The sequence below is a fragment of the Phalacrocorax aristotelis genome, chromosome 3 (genome assembly GCF_949628215.1).
Source record: "Phalacrocorax aristotelis chromosome 3, bGulAri2.1, whole genome shotgun sequence".
Classification (NCBI taxonomy): Eukaryota; Metazoa; Chordata; class Aves; order Suliformes; family Phalacrocoracidae; genus Phalacrocorax; species Phalacrocorax aristotelis.
Window position 1 is genome coordinate 7,236,030 of NC_134278.1, and position 20,203 is coordinate 7,256,232.

At 41.6% G+C, this 20,203-nt stretch overlaps 2 protein-coding genes across 2 annotated transcripts in view; both read left to right on the forward strand.

Annotated features, from left to right (window-relative positions):
* The window catches only part of CD2AP (CD2 associated protein), an 84,960-nt gene extending 81,790 nt beyond the window's left edge, over positions 1-3,170 (forward strand). The window contains exons 17-18 of the mRNA XM_075086669.1: positions 1,057-1,120; positions 2,167-3,170. Of these exons, the coding sequence (XP_074942770.1) occupies positions 1,057-1,120; positions 2,167-2,208 (106 nt within the window). The 3' untranslated portion in view covers positions 2,209-3,170. The remainder of the gene's footprint in view (positions 1-1,056; positions 1,121-2,166) is intronic.
* A 7,622-nt stretch (positions 3,171-10,792) lies between these two features.
* Positions 10,793-19,648, forward strand: ADGRF4 (adhesion G protein-coupled receptor F4). The gene is made up of 8 exons (XM_075086670.1): positions 10,793-10,966; positions 12,337-12,373; positions 12,516-12,676; positions 13,253-13,522; positions 14,281-15,645; positions 16,371-16,412; positions 16,509-16,568; positions 18,665-19,648. Exons 1-8 carry the CDS (start codon positions 10,889-10,891, stop codon positions 18,668-18,670), a joined length of 2,019 nt encoding a protein of 672 aa, XP_074942771.1. The 5' UTR covers positions 10,793-10,888; the 3' UTR covers positions 18,671-19,648.
* The last annotated feature ends 555 nt before the right edge of the window (positions 19,649-20,203 follow it).

Here is a 20,203-nt window from a genome sequence, read left to right on the forward strand (position 1 = left end):
ATATATTAATTCAGAACTTCTTTCTTTAGAAGTTGATCCAACTAGATGTCCTAATATGTAAACATTTTATGTCAGAGTATTTTTTGAATTTGTACACATTTTTTCCTTCCTACTTTGTACTCCTGCATTTATTACAGCTTTTTGAAAATATTTCTTAAACAGTACTTTCACTGTAAGGAAAAGTAGATAATTTTTGTGCTATTTAACAAAAGTACGTGTGCTGGCCCTGTGTAACACTGCGCACAAGTGATTGCAGTACTGATGTGACTGGTAGTAGGGAAAGATATTACTGAGCTTTTCAAGTTGATGATCATGGTGGCCCCATCGTCTGTGTGCATGTGAGTAGGGTCGTGTTTGGAGAATGATGTAGAGGAGAAATGTAATCAGTGTTTGAGTAAACATAGTAAAGACCAATCTGCAGGAAGTTTACCTTTTCTGGTTTTAGTTTTACAGCACAGACGTTCATGTTGGCACTATTTAAATGACAGCTAGTGCTACCCAAACCAGCTTTTAGAGTGACCTCTTGAGAAGTGATAAAGCATCAGGATCACTTGGTCTGTAAAACAAACTAGTGAATTTTAAGTTCTGGAGATTAATGAATTAGTTCTTCAGTGACTTGATGACAATTCTTAGCACTTTCTTACCTGAACATAGTTATGAAATAAAACATGTTTTAGGAACTTCCTATTCTAGAGAATTTCTGTTCTCTATGTAGAAGCTGCCAGGCTATTTTGGCTTAAATTCAACTCTCCAAGCAGAATAACAGTACAAATTTTCAAGTAGCCTACTTAAAATTATGATTATAAGTTAGGGCTAAGTGCATAGTGATAGGTAAGAAGTGTTGAGAGTTGGTGGAAGCTTGTGGAAGATGTGAGTACCGGCTCACTAGTGGGCATGTTCTCATATATAAGTTTTATTTATAAGATGTAGCATCAGACAGTTGTTATTTGAATTCCGTTTGTAAAATTTAAGCAAGGTGTGTGCTTCCTTTTCTCAGTCATGTGAAGGTTTTTTTCCCCCTCTAACTTGTATTTCTGATGTCTTCACTACTATTAGGAGGGAACTGGAAAAACTGAAGAAGGATTTGGAAGAAGAGAAGCTATTGCGAAGCAATCTGGAGGTAATATTAGCAATCTGAGGGGGGTCCTGTGTTACTGTTTGGTTGAACGAATGCCTCACGAGGCAGTTGGATGTATATAAAAGATTCATAGTTCACCTTAGCTCAGCCTTCTTTATCTGGAAAATTATTTTTAACAATATATATGGGGGTTGGTATGTGAGTTCAGTTTAGTGTTGCTAGATTCTGCTCTTTGCTAGAAATAAGTCCAACTGGGTATGTTCCGAGAGAGGAGTTTAATGCTTTGCTTCAAGGACAAATTTACTTTATGTAATCAAAAGAAAAGCAGGTTAAAGGTCAATTTTCTGAAGTTTAAATATTAAGTGGATAATTTGCCAAAAGAACAGGATGCCTGTGAAAAATTTCCTTATGAATGAATGCCATTCCTCTCAATTTCTGGATGAAGACAGGTACCTGCATTACAATATGGTGCCGCTAAGTAGCTAATAGGACGAGCTCATTGTAGAAAATTACTTAGGTCTGGTACAAAAGGGCATTTTATTTGTGTAATAGTACTTCTTATTGACTCCAAAGCTGCTTTTGAAACTTGAGAAGAACTTCTGGTGAGTCCTCTCAATGTGTCTCTAAAGCAGTCAATGAAGTTGCCTTAAATATGCACTGGGGATGGAGAGGGGGTAACCTCCATGTGTCCTCTAAATCAATTTGAAGACATGCAAATCAATGATGGCACAGTGTTTTGCATGAAGGCTGCTTTAGGAAGTTAGTTTGAGGTGATGAGGCAGCATCGTGCAGGGACAAGTCAAGTGATTCCACAACCCAGCTTTGACTGCTTTATTCAGGGTGAATTTCTCCCATAAAATGTACCAGAACTATAGGCAATCTTTAAATTATATTAAATTCTTGTTTGTTCAGCAATATAGTAATATAAAATCAGCTGTAAATATTGAGCTGTCAAATGCTTCTGTGTTACAATTTTATTCACTTCAGTGTCTTTGAAATATAAAGGTTATAATTTTGATGAAAGCTCTGAAGATTTTAGATTATTGCCGCTGTAATACTGACTCATTTTCCAAATGTCCATTTTCCAGCTTGAAATAGAAAAATTGAAGAAAGCAGTGATGTCTACATGAGACAGCTATGGACTCAATGTTTTTAACTCGCCAGGAATTCAAAGCTGAACACAAGGAGAATTGACTTATTTCTTGACAATGGATGCTGGTGTTCTACCATCTTAAAGAAAAAAAATATAATTAAAAAAAAGGAATTTAGTCTTTTATTCAGAGAGATAAGAAAATGAAAAAGAATAATGGTGTAATTTTTTTGCCAATATAAAAGAGGCCTTATTTCTTACTGTGCTGGAATTGCAGACCTTGTTTTTTGGTTTGCTTGAAAATACTACTGAATCTGTACAGAGAGGAGAGGGAATTCTTAATAGATTTTTATTGAATACTTGCAGCTTGATTTTTAAAGAGATCTATACTATAAATAGGGTGATCTATCTTTACAAATAATCTGTAAAATAGTCTATTGGGAGGGATGGAGTAACTGTATCGTAATAGTAGTCACTACTTTTCCCCTACATGCAAAAGGGAATATATGATATTTGTATAACTTTGGCAGACTTACCCAGGGTTATGCTGTTGTGCCTGTCTGCAGTGAGAATATTCATAATATGCTGTTTATAAGTTGAGTAATTAGATAGGAATTTGTTAATGCAATGAAGCAGGTGAAACTCCTATGCATTGTAGTAAGAACGAATGATCTAATCTGGGTAGCCTAGCGGAACGTTTCGTCACTTGCACTATTGGATTAAAAAGGGATTTAGGACGGAATCATGATGTTATGACAAAATTAACTTTTAAAACCACAAAATGCAAGAGATACAGAAACAAGACTAGAATCCAGTCTTAACCTGTGGTGCCTAAAATATTACAGCATGAAAAAGTAAACCTTAAGTCACGACGTCTGTGCTTCTGTGTATCTAAACTGAAGTCATCAGTCTTTCTAGTGGTTAAACATGCATCTTGATCTGTTTTTACAGTAGTCAAGTTTTGTTTATAATATGTCTCCAAATAAATCCCTTTGGAACTTTGATACTCTCAAAAGGTCTCAATATTTATATATTTATGCCATAAACTTTATCAGTATATTGTGTACCTCTAAATTTAATAACATCTTTGTATTTTAATGAGTGATTGGAACAGTTGCTTTGACAGCATTGTGCTGGTTTCCAAGACAGTGTCATTCCCATTTTATGGAAAACAGTTGACATCTTGTGGATTGCCATTATCTTTAACCCTGAGCTCAACACAGTGCACTAGAATAATATACGGTTGATATGCAAAGTGATGGGAGACAATGATATTTATTGCTGTGTTCATTTGATTAAAGAATTAAACAACATAGAGCTTTAGAAAGCCAGTTAAATGCACTACTTCTGTTAGTAATCACCGTATCTCCTTTTGGTCTACTGGAATTTAACTGACAAAAATTGCCACATGGTCTGGCAACTTCACCAGCGAGAGAAGTAATTAAGTTTCTACTCATGGAAATTGTCATAAATATAGTAATTATTTAGTATGTCAACTTGAGCAAGTGACATGGAAGTATTACTTCTTGGGAGTGTACTTTTTCCACAGTTGATGCATCATAAAATACAAACATCAAAAAGTCAATTGGAGGATGTTTGTCACTTGCTGATCTAAATCGTTCATAAAATCTGATTAATATACTATGCAAGTATTAAGTAATATTTGCTAGTCACATTGCTAATGAGCTGATTCAATATTAATGCTTTTAACTTTTAATTGCCTAGATGCGTCACAAATGAAGACTTGAGCCAGATCTTTGTATTGAGGAATCATGTGTGGCAGTAATGTTTCCCGTCAGACACTAAACTCTTGCTTAGAATTCAGACCCTGAAGTCGGGTGATGAAAAGCAAGAATTGAGCCTAATGGGACAGCCAATTTTGTTATGCAAGCTCTTCACTGTGATTAGAGCATGAAACAAATCCTGGAATGGATTGCTCTGCGGAAATCGTGTCTGCATGTAAGCTTGCAGCAGGCAAACAGAACAAGACAATCAGTTAAAGCCACAAATGAAAGGTGTTTGTTATTTAATGGCCTTTGTTCGCTATAGCAATAAGTGACCCAAGTGCAATGACTTGATTTAAATAAAACCCTCCTTTAAAAGTCGCTGCTATGAGTATTTTTAGCTGTAAGGAAGTTGCCCTGATATATGTCTGTCTTGTCTTCAGCTAGTGTTTCGTACTAGAGTGGAAGGGGTGAGGGTAATGGTTTTGAAGACGTTCCACAGTACAAAGCAGTATGCTTCACTGACTTGTTTACCGATGCTGTACAATGATGCATGCTATACAAACTCAGCAAATAAAATAAGTTTAAAAACCTGTTGAAATGTCTGCTCAGTTCTCTCCAGGAATGTTTCATTCGCCACTAAGTTCCTTGCAGCAAGAGTTTGGAGGCTGGGAGCAAAATGTATTTTTATTTATATAGTCTCCCTTTGAGGCTTTTAGATTTTAATTTACTCGCTAGGATGCTCTGGTTCCTGTCAGGATGGCTTAGGATCCAAACAGTTGGAAAGCTTACTGGTTTTCTTTGCAAGTGTAACTGGGAATTTTAACTTCTCAGTGTCTCTTTATTCCTTCCCCACCTCCCCCCACGCATTGGTCCGCATTGAACTGACCTTACTGTGCAACTTCAGAGCCTTTTTTTAAGATCCCTGTTGCACTCAGTAACATGGGTAAATGCATGTTTGAACCAATTCGGAAATACATAGTGAAGAACTGAAGACTTGAGAGTATGGCATGTTTAAGAGGTATGGATGAGGGAAAATGCAAATGAGGAACAGAACAACAGAGGGGCATTTTTAAACTGCAAGGTTTGTATTCAATCTTCATAATGTTCTCTAAAAAGCTTTTGTTTGCATACAAGGTACAGTTTAAAAAAAAGTTACAGGTCTACTTACAGTATAATTTTATTTAAATAATCAGCATGAAGCTAACATTTTTCATTAATGTTTCTTCAGAGGAAGGAAGTTTCTGGTGAAAATCTAATGTATTGCAAGGTTTGGTCTTGAATTGTGTAGCAAAGTATCTGCTGAACTTTAAATACCTTGTATTCGTTGAAGTGATAAATTAGCATGAGTCTGTTAACTTCCCCCCCCCCCCCCAAAAAAAAAAAAAAAAAAAAAATTAAATAGTAAAAACAGGTTTTCACAGCTGCCTTACTTTTGGCTGCTATTAAAGTTCCCTAAGATGTTGCCTGATTGCTGACTGTTTGCCTTCTCAGAGCAGTGTCAAAGAAGCTGCTCGTGTATCTTGGGTAACTGGATTTTGCAAGAGCTGAAGGACAAACCACTCCCTTTTCGGGTGCCCAGGCACATACCTCCCAGCTTGAAGAATGCAAACAGCCTTGACCAGATTGCTGATCATGAGACAGATGCTGCTGGTTTGGGGGTTGGAGTACCCTCCGTGCTTGTTGCAAGTGATGGTTTGAATATCCTTCTAAGCCCCAGGAAGCGTAGGTGCAATCTACGCTTGAGAATTGAGCGGTATTTGGTCTGGCCATCATAGCAGAGGTGTGGGGGGTGGTGCGTGTGGAAGCACAACTTCTAAGGGAAAAAGTCTTTTAAAACAGGTCTCCATACCCTGACACGATCTGGTCTTTGACCCTTTTCTCACTTAAAAAGTTGTGAAGGTGCCACCTTACAATTCATCTCTACCTGGTGCTGTATAAAGGGCAAGTCATTTAGCCTTCCCAGGTGGGTTGTGTTGACTATGTCTAGTTGTGCTTGGCTGAATTCCTACTTGATTCCAATGTGTGATGCAAGGCTGGCTGTATCCATACAGAACAGTAAATAATACTACCTTTAGGCTAAAACTGGGGACCTACCTTGTGGCTGAGGACTGACTGAAGTCGTGGTAGCAGACAAAACTACTTTACTTTAGGAAATCTTATAAAATCATGACGAATGTGTTGCAGGGCTGTGGAAAAAATTAGTGCCTGAAGTTCTTCCAAAGCAGCCCTGTGAGTTGAAAGAGCATTAGGAATGGCTATTCTCTTATGATAAACTACTTGCTGTAAATTACTGGCTTTCGGAAATCCTCAGAAATGGAGGACTGGAGTTGAGCTAATACTAAGCGAGCTGACACATGCTGAACGTGGCACAAGATCAGACATCTCTCACCCCTTACCGTGGGTGCAGCTTGTAAAGAAAATACTGCTCATTGAGCTTTTTAGCTGCACAAGACGTGGTAAGTAGTGTCATCTTTGATTTATGAAGAGTAAGGCATTAACTTGACCAGGGTTTGATATTGATTTTTTTTCTTTTTTTGGTCTTTAAAGTTTAGAAGACCTGTTAAATACAGAAGAGCAGAAGATACCTCCTCCACCAGGAGGAAGGGTACAAACCACGCAGGCGTGATTCATCTCTGTAGACGCCTGGCACAAGTGGCAATCTGGCAGTTCTGTGGGTGTGTTTGTAGCTTGTGTTGTCATTTTGCAGTGCAATATTTCTCATCATCTGCAGGTTCCTCAGTGTTAATCCAGTCGGGCAAGAAAGGAAGCAGGCTGAGGCCCAAGGTTATTTCTTCATGGGAAGACTGTAAATGAATCAGAGCACCCAAGCAACGCTGGGTAAGACCGTGAGACTGGGGCACGATGGCAGCAGAGGAATGGTTAGACGCTCGCCTGTGATATCGTGAGGATCTCTGGCTGAGTTAATTTTGCTTACAGTAGAACCCAGGCTTCTGAAAAGGGTGAGTACTATCACAAAACGACGTTTTTCGAGCTGTGTGAAAATTATCAGTGGTCTGTGAAATTGGTTCATTCATAATCTAAAATGCACCTGACTGCTTAGGCTGTATTTACTTTGCACTTATTTCCTCAGTTTTAATTCTCCTTACATGAGAGGATAATTAAGATGTCTAACTATTTCCACATATCTTTTTTGCCTGTAGTTTTGTAACTGGTCTCTAATCGCAGCGTTGTCGCTTTTAAGAAAATCTGAGATTTTCTTACAGCTAAAGTTACTGTAAAGACCACTCCCCTCGCAGAACTTGCTTTACTTAGATTCATGTTTTCCAAGTGTGGCGCCTTTAAAAATACAACTAATACCATTCATGCTTTTGTATAATTAAGAGCTTTAATTTTGATCCTCAAATGACTATACTGAAGACTCTTCAGGCTCCTGCTGCTGCCGTTATAACTTGCCATGTAGCAGTGGTAAGTGATTGCATTGTGGTGGTTTATGAACTGTTTGGGTTTTAAGCTAGCCGTGTTGCCATTCCAGCCCTGAAAATAACAGATTAGGTTCTGTAACAAAGGATATAATTTTTTAAAAAAATGGTAAGTACAGATAGGGCAAGGTCGCAGTGAGCGAGGAAATATATTTATTTAGCTAATTATGGCAAGCCCAGCATAATTTTGTATTTTGTACAATATGTGGTTGTAATTTCTGTGCAGGATAACTTTACCCATAAGCTTCACTGCAGCTTGTTGTCTGGGGTAGTGGAGAGGGGAAAGCTTTAGCCCAAAGGTGATGGAAAGCCCCTGGCCCAGAGACCATGGGTCCGCCAGCCTTGGGGTGTAGTTCCCACAGTTGCTGCTGCTTAGGCTGAGCCTTGTGGTAGCTGTGACCACGAGGGGCCAGACTCGCTTGCAAGGCATCCTTCCGGAAATTAAAAGCAAGAAAATGCTTGGGGTAGAGGAAGGAGGTGTAGGTGTGAAGGATTTTACAAAACACTTTGATTTCAAACCAACAGAAGCCGCAGAGTAAAGCCTTGAATTTAAGGCTACGATACAGTAATCGAAGTATGGATCACTTTTGCAGTACGCGATGGGTTTACCCTTTTTCCTCTCTCATAACTGCTATCTGGCCACTCACTCCTCACTCTTTCCCTGCTGTTGAGGGCCTTGCCTCCCCTGGGGTGCCATGACCAAAAGAAGTGAGCTGGAGAAGGGGAATGAGGATCAGCAGCAGGTGATGATCTCTGAGTTGGGTGGGAAACACCTGAGGGTATGCAAGTGTCCTCTTATAAAAAGTCTCTTCCACATGAGAGGGTTTTGACAACTCAGCTGCTTGTGTGCCTGTGCCCTGATGAAGCAAAACCTCTGAAAGAAAGGGGTAACATGTTTACAGCTTCTTAAAAAAGGAGAGAAAGTGAGTAGCCTAGTGCTCCTGCCATTGCCCTGCAAATACGAATGAGTACCAGCAAGGATGGGTACACGGAGGGGCAAGATGTTCTCCAACCAGGGGGTGATTTTCAGAAAGTGTCAAGTTTCTAATTTGTGGTGTCTAGGATTAATAGCTCAGTTGCTCTTTATGGGCCTTTCTCTGACAAGGGAAAAAAACAGTGCCTTGCCTCAGTTTAGACCAGGACATTGAGGTCCAATGCCCCGTATGCACATGCTATGTCCCTGTGAATGGCAGTAGATAGTTTATGATTAGATGTATAGTGTCTTCTATCAAAAGTACCATAACTGGATATTTTGGAGGCAGAGAAATAGCTGTATATGCTTCCACAAGGCCCTATGGCATTGTATCCATGCTTTTCCCCTAAAGTGACAGTGACTTGCTGCTGCATTGCTTGTTTCCCCCTATGATCCTGTTGCTGCACAGTAGTTACCTTGGCACGTTCCTGAAGTGGTGAGCCTGGGTGGTTTCCATGATGAGTCAAGCAATGCAACTGAGCGAGATCAATGTTTCGCTGGTAATGTGGGCCGGTATCTTGGGGAGCCTTAGAAACCTGGAGCGTGGGCCGGTACCTTGGTGAGCCTTAGAAACCCAGAGCTGTCCCAGATTTCTACCTCACTTAAAGGTAACAGCCCTATGTGGAGTGACATCAGTGATTAAAAACAAAATAAATATGAATTAATGATGAAACATGATGAGGTCAAGGATTCCCAGCTGCGAAATGGAATTAGGACTACGAGCATACAATAAACATTTAATGACTGTAGACATTGGAAAAGAATTCAACACAACCCTTTGCCTCAAACCTGCAGGAGTTTCCCAGCCACCTCCTGTTCCTCAGCAATATTGATCCAAGTCTTTTGGTTCACTTCTTGTAACTGTTTTATTTCCTTAGAAGGGTTAATGGTTGCTAGTTTTAAACTGAGAGAATACTTTTACTAATACCAGTTGAATTCAAGAGGCTGGCATGAGGCTCTCCTTCAGAGCTAGCTTAGAAATTCACTGCATCAAACTAGCTCTTCCTTTTATGATCTTTTCATAATTAAGTAATAAGCTTGCGGATCTCAAAATACAGTCAGGTGAACAAATGTCACAGATGAAAGGGGCAGCCAGCTGTGTGCCGGGCCCTTTGATGCCATCAGATGATGAGAGCTTGAAGTTTCTTGGATAGAAAAATAGACCTCTGCTCCCTTGGTGAAGATCCCCTTCTGTTTCAGCATCGTCTGCACTGATCAGTAGGTATCAGGGAAACTTGAGTGTCTTCTATCAAAGCACGGTGATTTGATGAGCCTTCTCATGTGTTCATCTTCTGAAATCCTGCCGTGGTCCTGCTTTGTCACCTTGCATTTCCTTCCTGCTTTAGTGTTTTGGCTCACTCATTTTATGGATTTTTTTTTTTTTAAGTACATGGCTTAATCAACTTCCAGCTTCCCAGGCTCTGCCAAGGTGCACAAGAAGCCGGGAGGGGAGGGGGCACAGCCACGAGAGCAGATTCAAACTGGCCAACGGGATATTCCATATCATGTAACGTCATGCCCAGTATGCTAACTGGGAGGGGCTGGCCGGGGGAGGGGGGCAGCAATCGCTGCTCGGGGACCGGCAATATCAGTCGGTGGGTGGTGAGCAGTTGTATCGTTTGTGGTTTGTTTTTTTTCCCTTTTTTGCTTTTCCTTTTTATTATATTATAATCATTATTAGAATCATAATCATTATCATTATTATTTTATTAATTATTAATCTGTTATCTCAACCCACAAGTTCTTTTTCTTTTGCTTCTGCTCTTCCGATTCTCTCCCCCATCCCACAGGGGTGGGGGCAGTAAGCGAGCGGCTGCGTGGTGTTTAATTTCCGACTGGGGCTGAACCACGACAGTCTATTCGGTGGTAGAAGGTCAGTGTCCCCGTTCTGCTGAATCCACTGCAGCTGTCGCTTTTGCCTTGGACATGTGTGGCATCTAACAATCAGATTTGATATAACACATTATTTTTCCTTCGTTCCCTTTACTGGCTTATTTTTCTCCAGCAAATATGCCTGTAACAAGTTGCATCCCAGGATATTAGACTTTTACCAAGGACCATGGGAAGCTTCACAGAGGGGCAGAGGCCTGAATGCTGCTGCAAAGCAAATAACACTTTACTTCAGTCTGGTCCTTGTTTCTCAGATCTTGATACCCGAGCCCTGAGGTCCTGAGTTCCCTACCTCGCGTGGCAGGTCTCATCAGGAGCTGCCCGAGGAGGGACAGTAGCAGCATTGAAGCCAGCGGAGGCGAGGCTGTCTTAGAACACTTCAGAAGGGACCCTCAGACTGAACTGCTTTAATACGCTCTCCACCTTGTGGTTGACAGTAAATTATTAATGCAGTAACTTCCAGTGTTGGACAGATTTTTTTAAGAACAGGTTCACAAATTGTTCCCAGTAAAAAGTTAATAAATTATAGATGTCTGAAAATCGCCTTGCAAGCCCAGTAAGGACAGTCTTGGGGATGGGTTTAGCTGCTCTCTTACTAGCAACTGAACTGTGTGCTCAAGATGAAAACAGAGATATCTAAACGTCTCTAACATATCTCTTTTCCAGGAGGAAAGCAGTAGATGCGAGGTGATGGATGTGAGGGCAGCCCACTGCCTGCTCCTCTGGGCCGTGCTCTTCCTCCCAGCCGCGCCGCGCGCTGCTCTCAGGGTAAGTTTCGCTAAATTGGGTTGCTCAAATCCCTGCCCCACCTGACCCTGAACGCTTCCAGGAGACGGGCGTCCGCAACTGTTCTGGGCAAACTCTTCTAGTGTCTCACCACCCTCATCATAATGAATTTCTTCCTCATATCCAACCTAAATCTATCCTTTTTCAGTTTAAAACTGTTGCCGATTGTCCTGTCACTACAGGAGAAAATACTGTGAAGTATTCAGTATGTTCAGTATGCCAAGCAACCTCCAGCACAACTCTTGGAGTGTTAGAAAGCTGCTATTCAGCCTGCTCCACCCAGCAGTAACCTCAGTTTCCTCCAAGGCATCGCGTAGTCAGACTTTGCTTCCAGACAGACAGGGTTTGTGGGTGAGAGACCATTTGACCAAGCAGTGTTGGAGGCTGTTCTGGATTGTGCCTGGCTGTACGACATAGAGAACATAAGCTTACTGGAGAACGGAAGCCTAATACAGGCGTTTTGACTGAGGAATAACGGCTGGAGGCACGTGTGATCCTGTCCACTAGCTCTGTGTCACCTCAGTAGAAGGGTGCAACTGAAGGCTTAATACAAACACATGACAAACTGTGTCATGGTTTTAGCTGGGATAAAGTTACCTTTCTTCACTGTAGCTGGTACAGTGCTGTGTTTTGGAGTTAGAGTGAGAATAATGTTGATAACACACTGATGTTTTAGTTGTTGCTGGGTAGTGCTTACACTGGTCAGGGACTTCCAGCCTCTCATGCTCTGCCGGGTGCACAAGGAGCCGGGAGGGGAGGGGGCACACCCAAGACAGCTGATCCAAACTGGCCAAAGGGATATTCCCTATCATATGACGTCGTGCCCAGTATGTTAACTGGGGGGAGCTGGCTGGGGGAGGCAGCGATCGTGGCTCAGGGACCAGCAGCGCGGGTCGGCAGGTGGTGAGCAGTTGCATCACTTATTGTTTGTTCCCTTCCCCCACCTCCCAGGTTTTGCGTCTCTCATTTTCCTCTTCATTATATTATTATTGTTGTTATTATTGATATTATTGTTTTATTTTAATTATTAAACTCATATCTCAACCCACGAGTTTTCCGACTTTTGTCCTTCCGACTCTCTCCCCATCCCGGCGGGGCGAGTGAGCAAGCTGCCGCGCGGTGCTCAGTTTCTGACTGGGGCTAAACCCTGACAAACTGTTAGTGGAGAGCTCTGAACTGGTCTGTATGAGCAAGAGGCTGAGCGCTCTGCATTCTGGACCTTGAAGAGGCTTCTGGACCTCAAAAGACCTATTTTGCTGTTGAAATCACCTTTCTGTTTTGTGCCAAGGAGTCATCTTTTATTTTATTTATTTTAATCTTCAATCTACATTCCACCTTTCCTTATTTTTCAGGTTCTCAGTAAGGAGTCAAAGACTGGTAATCAGCAAGGTACGGTGAATACCTATGTGTCTTTTTAATTCTTTGTGAAATATCATTGGTTATCAATTCTTTACCTGCCTGATACTCACCTCATGGACCATGGTGTGCTGTTTTACACCTTATAACAATATCTGCTTGACTTGTTTTCCAGATGAGTGTGTAAATCTCACTCCCTGCAAAGATAATGGAGCTATGTGTATCCAGCCTTGTTCTCCCTCCTTCCATGGGGAGACAAGCTTTGTCTGCAAAGACAGAAAGTGGCAAATGTTCACCGATGCCTGTGCAAGCCTGGATATTCAGTCTCTTTTTCAGGTGAGGTAACTGTTATGCATCTACTTTGGCCTGTGCTCGTAATTTCTTGCAAAGACACACCCTTCCTCCGTACCTTTTAAAACTTGAGCCAAGGGAAGAAGATGGGATCCTAAAACACAGATTGCTTTGGTAACAAGTTTTGACTTCATCTTAAATTAAGTGAAAGGAAATTTTGGAAATTTCTGTGTAGAAACAAGGAAATAGTCTCGTTCACTTAGCTAACGTTGTCTTGGTTTAGGTCTATGTGAAGAATGATACACTAGGATGAACCTTAGAAAAGAGCAACACAAATATCTGTAGTAATCAGATTATTCATCATAAATTCTCCCCCGACAACAAAATAAACAACCTTATTCAAGTCACTTCAAGAATAAGGCACTGCATGTAGTTCTGGCCCCTTCCTTCACGTCTGTTGTACAAGCAAGACGTTCTTCTCAGGTGAGCTTTGGTCCTGGGCTTCAGGCCAGCCGGCACATTTGTTGCACACCCCAGCACTGTAAGTCTTGCCTGGTTGTAGCTGTAGCTTCATTTTCATTCTGTTCATTAATTTTCTCAAATTTATTTTCCTCCCTCCAGAGGGTTTCGGAACGTGTACTCATTCCAAGCTTTGGAGGACACCTTCCTTTCGTAGGGGAAGGAAAGCCAGTACATGGGAAGCCTGGAGATGTAGCAAAACATTTTGGTGGGGATGACCATGGGAACAGTAACTGCCAAGCTGACTTTTCATGCATCATCCCAGATATCCTCTCTTCACCAGCCATTCCAGGAAACATTGCTGATATAGTGGAACTCTTACAGAAGATTACCCTGCTGTTATCAGAGAACGTCAATAGAGGGAAAATGCAGGTATTTGCTTTTATGGGCTTCAAGAGTTGTTTCTGAGCTTGCCAGAGCATCAATATAGTGGTTCGTCTGTATAGCCGCTCTCCAGTGAAGTAGTGGCTGCAAATCCCATGAAGATCACCTGGAAAGAGTTTCTAGGGAGGGCCATATTTTGTTGTCAGAGAAACTGTTTAATCTGTCCGTGTGTGGTGGACGTCCTCTGTTTCACCCAGGAGTGGAATTTACTTTCTTTAAAAGCAAAAGTTTGCAGGAACTGCTGTTATAGACATGGGAGAGCAGTACGAGGAAGAAGTCATTTTTCAAGTATGACACTGTAGGGAAGGCAGCCTTGGAGATGCTGAGCCATAGCTGTGTTGTCATGTGTTGCACAATGGAAACTGAAATCTTTCCCTGATGAACTCAGAAATCAGAGACATGGGGGAAGAAATACAGGGGGGGTGATGTAAAGCAGACCTGCATAGCGGGTCAATGCCCAGAATAGATATTAGGTGTCCTGATTCTTGATTTATACTTCCTTCTACAATCACCTTTTGAGCTATGATATCAAGAGGATAGGACAATTCTGGTAGTGTCCGTGCAAGTGAGATGTTTGGGTTTGAATTGGATGGACCACAGGAACCTGTTCATTGCCAAAGAATAATATTCTCTTTATAGAAATCACTCCTGAATTAAACGAGCCTTTCTGGAGACTCTGCCAGTGGAATAAGAGTTGGATTCTTTTAACTTAAAAAAAACACTACTTTTTTTCTTCTTCATTTCAGAGTTACAGCAGGATAGCAAACCATATTCTGAACAGCTCCATCATTTCCAACTGGGCTTTTGTAAAGGACAGAAATGCTGGTTCGATATTACTGGACTCGGTGAATTTATTTGCTGGGAAACTTCTTCTAAAGAATGGGTCAGAAAGTATACAGGAGCGCTTCATCTCTACAGAAGGCTGCAGCATACATAAGAATACTTCAGGAAAGAGTTTTGCTTTTTCTATGGAGTTCAGTGACACAGGCAATATCACTGGGCATGTGGTCATTCCAAAAGAAGAGCTTCTGAAGTTACCCAAGACTTCCAAAGCCATCAGCATTGCTTTTCCAACGCTTGGAGCCATTATAGAAACCAACCGTTTGGACCCTCTTCTTGTCAATGGAATGGTGTTATCGGTATCTCTGCCAGAAGAGCTGCAGCATGTTTTGCTCACCTTTGAAAAGGTGAATAAACTGGAGAATATCAAGGCGCAGTGTGTTGGGTGGCACTCTGCCGACAGGAGATGGGATAGCAGGGCATGCACAGTGAAGTCTGACAACATCAGCAGTGTTGTTTGCATCTGCAAGCATCGACATCGGACATTCAAATCCTTCTCCATTTTGATGTCCCCCGCCACGCTGCGAAATGCAGTGCTGGATTGCATTACACGTGCAGGGTTAGGCCTTTCCATTTTCAGCCTGGTCCTCTGCCTTATCATCGAGGCTGTTGTCTGGCATCATGTTACAAAGACTGAAATAACCTACATGCGCCACTTCTGTTTGGTCAACATTGCCACGTCGCTTCTCATCGCTGACGTTTTGTTCATCTTGGCGGCTATTGTGCACAATACAGCCCTAAACTACCAGCTGTGTGTAGCAGCCACTTTTTTCCTTCACTTTTTCTATCTTGCCTTGTTTTTTTGGATGTTTACCCTGGGCCTCTTGATTCTCTATGGATTATTATTAGTTTTTTTTAAGATAACAAGATCTGTGTTCATAGCTACAGCATTCTCTATTGGATACGGATGTCCCTTGGTCATATCTATTCTCACTGTTGCTATTACTGAACCAAAAAATGGGTATTTAAGGAGTGGAGCCTGTTGGCTTAATTGGTATGAGACAAAAGCCCTTTTGGCCTTTGTCGTACCCGCTCTGAGCATCATTGTTGTGAATGTGGTGGTGGTGGTGGTGGTTGTGGTGAAGACGGGAAGATCCTCCATTGGAGAAGGCTGCAAGTCACAAGATTTGAACAACATGATCCGAATTAGCAAAAACGTGGCCCTTCTGACACCTCTTCTGGGTCTCACCTGGGGGTTTGGATTAGCAACGATTGTCGACAGCGGCTCTCTGGCGTTCCACGTTACGTTTGCAGTACTGAACGCTTTCCAGGTAAACTCTGCGAGACTGGGAATAGTGTGAGCTCAGGCTTTGCTGAAGTTGGGAAGAGGCAGCAGACCTAAGAGGGGCTGGCAGGTTGAGCTGTGCATGAAAAACAGGATCTAAGCTTTCCTTTTAGCTTAACTATTTTACACAAGGCGTGCGCTAGGCATCCTGCATTGACATTGTAGATGCAGATGGGTAACGGAACAAACTAGTTGGGGTGAAGTGTGATGAGAATTAAGATGATGAATTTATGTTCATAAAATACCCTGGTTAATGTCTAGTAATTGCAAAGATGTCTCAATTTCTCATCCTTACCATTTAACAAATAAACAGAAAATTCTCACTTGCCACTGAAGGTGGTTTTGTTTAACACATCAGTATAAACATCCAATGTTACCTGACACGCTGTTGTATACCCAGTCTGCCTTAGCTGCTCTTGGCTAATACTGCCCCTCAGTGGGTTGCGAAAGTCCTGGTATGTAACCCATCAGTCTGGTTCGTAATGAGAATTAGCATGGGTTATATATCCATTCCTGACATTCCCAGAGAGCCCGTGTGACCTGGGTGGATAAACTCATTTTGTACATTGCTGTTATCTGAGTCATAGGTGAGATCTATTACACTGACAAAAACATTGTTTTATCTATCCTTAAGGAAATAGCATCTAGAAGCGCTTAAGAAACATCATGTGGTTATGCTGGTTTTGTTAACTGGTTTTGCCATTTTTTCAGGGATTCTTCATCCTGTTGTTTGGGACACTTCTGGACCGAAAGGTACTTAAGTCACTTCTGCGCTTATTCTGGATTATATGAACATTTTCTATACTTTGAGAAATTGTTCTCTTAATTTTATTTTTTTTTAATCTGCAGACAAGAGAAGCCCTAAGGATGAACTGCCTTTCATCAAAGCGGACATGTAGTCTGGCAAAGGTAAAAGATTTTCTCCCCTGCCCCTTAATGGCTTAACTGAAAATCTATACCAACTTAGACACCTTTTATTTGTACATGGAGAGAATGGAACTATCCACTAAACCTTACCTAGATTAACATGTTCCTAAGACAAGTGCTTGATGAAGGAAATACAGGTATCTGAAAAGTATGATGAGGTTATTAAGCTTCTAAATATTGGAAGTGGCAATCTGTAGATTTTTGAACTGTACATAACCTGCTGCTGTTGTTACAAAATTAAAAATGGTATTTTAATCTAATCTCTTCACCTGTAGAAATCAAAGCCCTTTAGATAAAGAATGACTATGATTTTTCCCACCTGTAAAATGAATCTACTTCAAGGTTATTGACTAAGTAAGAAACAGAACTAGGAGCCCAAAATCCCATTGTAATGACCTGTTTGCCTCCTTCACAAAAATGCGGATCCGTATGGCAGCAGGGCTGCTCTAGGATGTCAGAGGATTGTTCTGCTTCCAGCTGAATGTCAGCTCAGGATGGAAACCACAGAGCCCAGCCAGTGCCTGTGGTGCTAATCAATGTTGTGTACTTGTAAGAGCTTGAGGGTTTGTTTTTTTTTTTAATATCAGGGAAATACGTTAAAAGGAAATGTTTAATCCTGGAAGAAACAACAGTGTTTCAGCAGGTTCCTAGGAAAATGTTGACAGAATTGATGTGTTGAACATCATTGAGGTAGTGTTTCCTACCTCTGCTGGAAAACTTCCATCTGTTGTTAGATTTCTTTTGGTGTACCAAGGCTTTAATGCTTTCATGCTGTGCTTATAAAAGGGGATGCCCTTTAGCTGTCTCACCAGAATCATCGGCAGTGCTCCTGCTGTCTGCCAGAAGAAACTGTCAGTTCAGTTTGGACTTCAGAAAAATAAAGTTATCTCCTTGCTTTTCTCTAGTCTGTTTGTTAATCTGTCCTGACTCTAGTATCGAAAGCTGCAGAGTGTCTTCTAGTGACAATGTGTCCAAATGTACTTGGTTTATCAGGAAAAAATAGAGGGGTTAAAGAAACTGTACCTCCTTTCTGCTGTTAGCATTGCCTGGTGTGCTTTGGGCCATTTGGTGCAAAACAGGATGCACGTATGTGCAACTTCTGATTCGTCTGCATCCTTCCTCTCCAAGCTGCTCTTCAGTCGCATCCAGCTTTGCTGTTCATGTGCTAAGGTTAAATACAGTGTAAAAGGTCCTTCTTAAAACAACCACAAAAGACCCTACCCAAAAAACCCAAACTCCACCCCCCCAACAAAACATAACCCAAACCAAAAAAACCCCAAACAAAAAGACCAACCCTAAAACCTCTGCTAGGATTAACTATTTCCTGCCTAACAGAAGAAGAGGAGGAAGGGAAGTGCTTGAGACTGCTCTGAATTCAACGACCTGAGATTACAATTCCTGCTTTTACAGATCGAGGATCGAAATAACAGTGAAGATGTGAAACCTTTTATCAGGCTTTAGGTCAGGATTGAAAGTTTGAAAGTTAAAATTCTCTCAAGTCACCACCAACACAATACTCTGGAAACAAGAGACAAAATATCACTAATCCCGTGACTCGGTAACATTTACTAAAAGTATTAAGTGATCTCACTGGGAAAAACTTGGTGTGGAAACCATGGCTCATGTGCCCAAGAGCTTGGGTCGACGTTGCCACTCACCCGGGAGGAAGAGACCACGTGTGGGTGTTTACCATTGCATAACAGGGAGGGGGAAAATGTTAGTCATCTGCTTTTGTAAACTTGGGGGTAAATATGGAACTCAGCTCATGGGAGCTAGAAAAGTTTGTCAAACCTGAAATGGTTGTTAAAAAAAAAAAATCGTGTTTCAGAGAGCTTCAGAATGGGACTGTGTGTCTGGGGTTTTAATGGTGAGTATGTAAAACATCTAGAAGGGTTATGCAGTCTCTTGCTTCAGGTCTTCTGGTTTCTCCTGACGCAAGAGCCTTTCTTCTGGGTCAGATTTTAAGATGATCATCTTGTGGCATTTCTTGCAGGACTCTGAGGCACCCCTTGTTTGAAATGGAACCTCCACCTTCATGGAATATATATTTAATCTGACCTGCCGATTTCTTTTTCTAGTCGTAGCAGAGGACAGTTGTCTTCAGTGGACCTGACCAGTGAGAGGAAAAGGAGCACTTCTTACACAGAAATCCTGGTTGGAGATAAGCCGAAGTGGCTGAGCAGCTCGGAGCATGGACATCACTGTCTTGGAGCACAACCGCAGGAAGCATCGTGAAAACCAGAAGAGAAAAGGCCCTGAACCTGCTGTCAGGAGCAGGAAACCATCAGTGTTGCTGCAACCCTTGAAGGAAACACACTGTGATACATAAAGGTTGCTTCTTACCTTTATGAAAACTGCTGTGAGGAGAGTTTGTCCTCGTTTGCCATTTCAGTGCTTGCTTTTCTTTTTTTACGTCAGTGCAATAAGGAACTGTAAAGCATGGGGACTGTTGTAAAAAGGTTTGATTTGCAATGTGATGTACAAATACAAAGCATTATCTAGCTGGTTTTGTCTGTCCTTGATCATGAGCGGTTCTATTGGGTGACGCCGTATTCATCGTTGCCATTTGTCCTCTCGGACTGACAGACAACGTAACTCTCTCTCTGCATCAAGGCTGTTCTCTCCATCTCAGTATTTGTGTGTCAGAGGAATTGTACAAAGCCCTTTTTTGGTCTGTCAGGACAGAATTTTCATTCTTCAGTCCTGCAAAACAATGACGGAGATAAACAAGAAAGAGCACTCTGCAAATAATTGCTTTCCCACATCTAAAGAGGGGAACTAAGCTTTGAATATGCTTCAGAGTTAATCAAGTGGATGGAGATCTCCTGTGTCCCGTGCAATGTGCTAACAAAGGGAATGGTTCGTCCATGTGAGACCGTGTACCTGGTTTCATTAGAAAATCAGTCCTTGGTCTGAGAAACCCTTTCTGAATGAAAGCTTTGACAGAAACATTACTGTCTCTTGTCAGGACAAATCGATGCTTTCAAATGGAAATAAAGGTGAAATTTTGGTCATTGTTTCTAATAAGTGATCCTTATTGTCCTCTACCAAAGAAAGTAGATACCAGCTAATGTTAAAGGACACTTATCACTCAAGTCACAAATCACTCATCCTCCTGTGACTTCACGTATGTTTGAAATACAGAAGATATAATCAAAATAATATTGTTTTGTGTCATCAGCACCCCTTTACTGAAAAGGGAGAAAAATATCCTGGCAGATGAACTGTGGGATGTGGGACATGTGGTAACATACCATGGGAAAAACACCCAGCCAGATGTCTGGGAGGGGAGAAGCCGGGGCTCTGGAGTGGGTGATCTAGAGGGCAGAGCTCTGGCCTGAGCCATGAGACAGGTCTTGTCCCTAGGACTCTTATTTCCTCATGTTTTCCTCTCCTATTTTCTCTCTGCATAGACTGTAGTCTTGTTAAAAGAGAGTATCCCCGTTTCTTTCATACTGTGGGCTTGCATGTTGGAGAGCTTTTGATCAAATGGAGATAAAATTGGGCTTATGTGCTGCTGTAACATAAATGTAAAAAGACCATTAGCCCAAAGTCTGCTTCTTAGTGTCAAGCAGCATCTTCTGTGCGTTAGCTTCTTTCTCTCCTTGAAGCACTTA

Excerpts from the sequence above, each read along its gene's own strand:
- ADGRF4 (XM_075086670.1), top strand. The coding sequence starts at position 10,889 with ATGGATGTGAGGGCAGCCCACTGCCTGCTCCTCTGGGCCGTGCTCTTC. Across the intron at positions 10,967-12,336 it reads CGCCGCGCGCTGCTCTCAGG|GTTCTCAGTAAGGAGTCAAA; the intron begins GTAAGTTTCGCT and ends CTTATTTTTCAG. Across the intron at positions 12,677-13,252 it reads ATATTCAGTCTCTTTTTCAG|AGGGTTTCGGAACGTGTACT; the intron begins GTGAGGTAACTG and ends TCCTCCCTCCAG.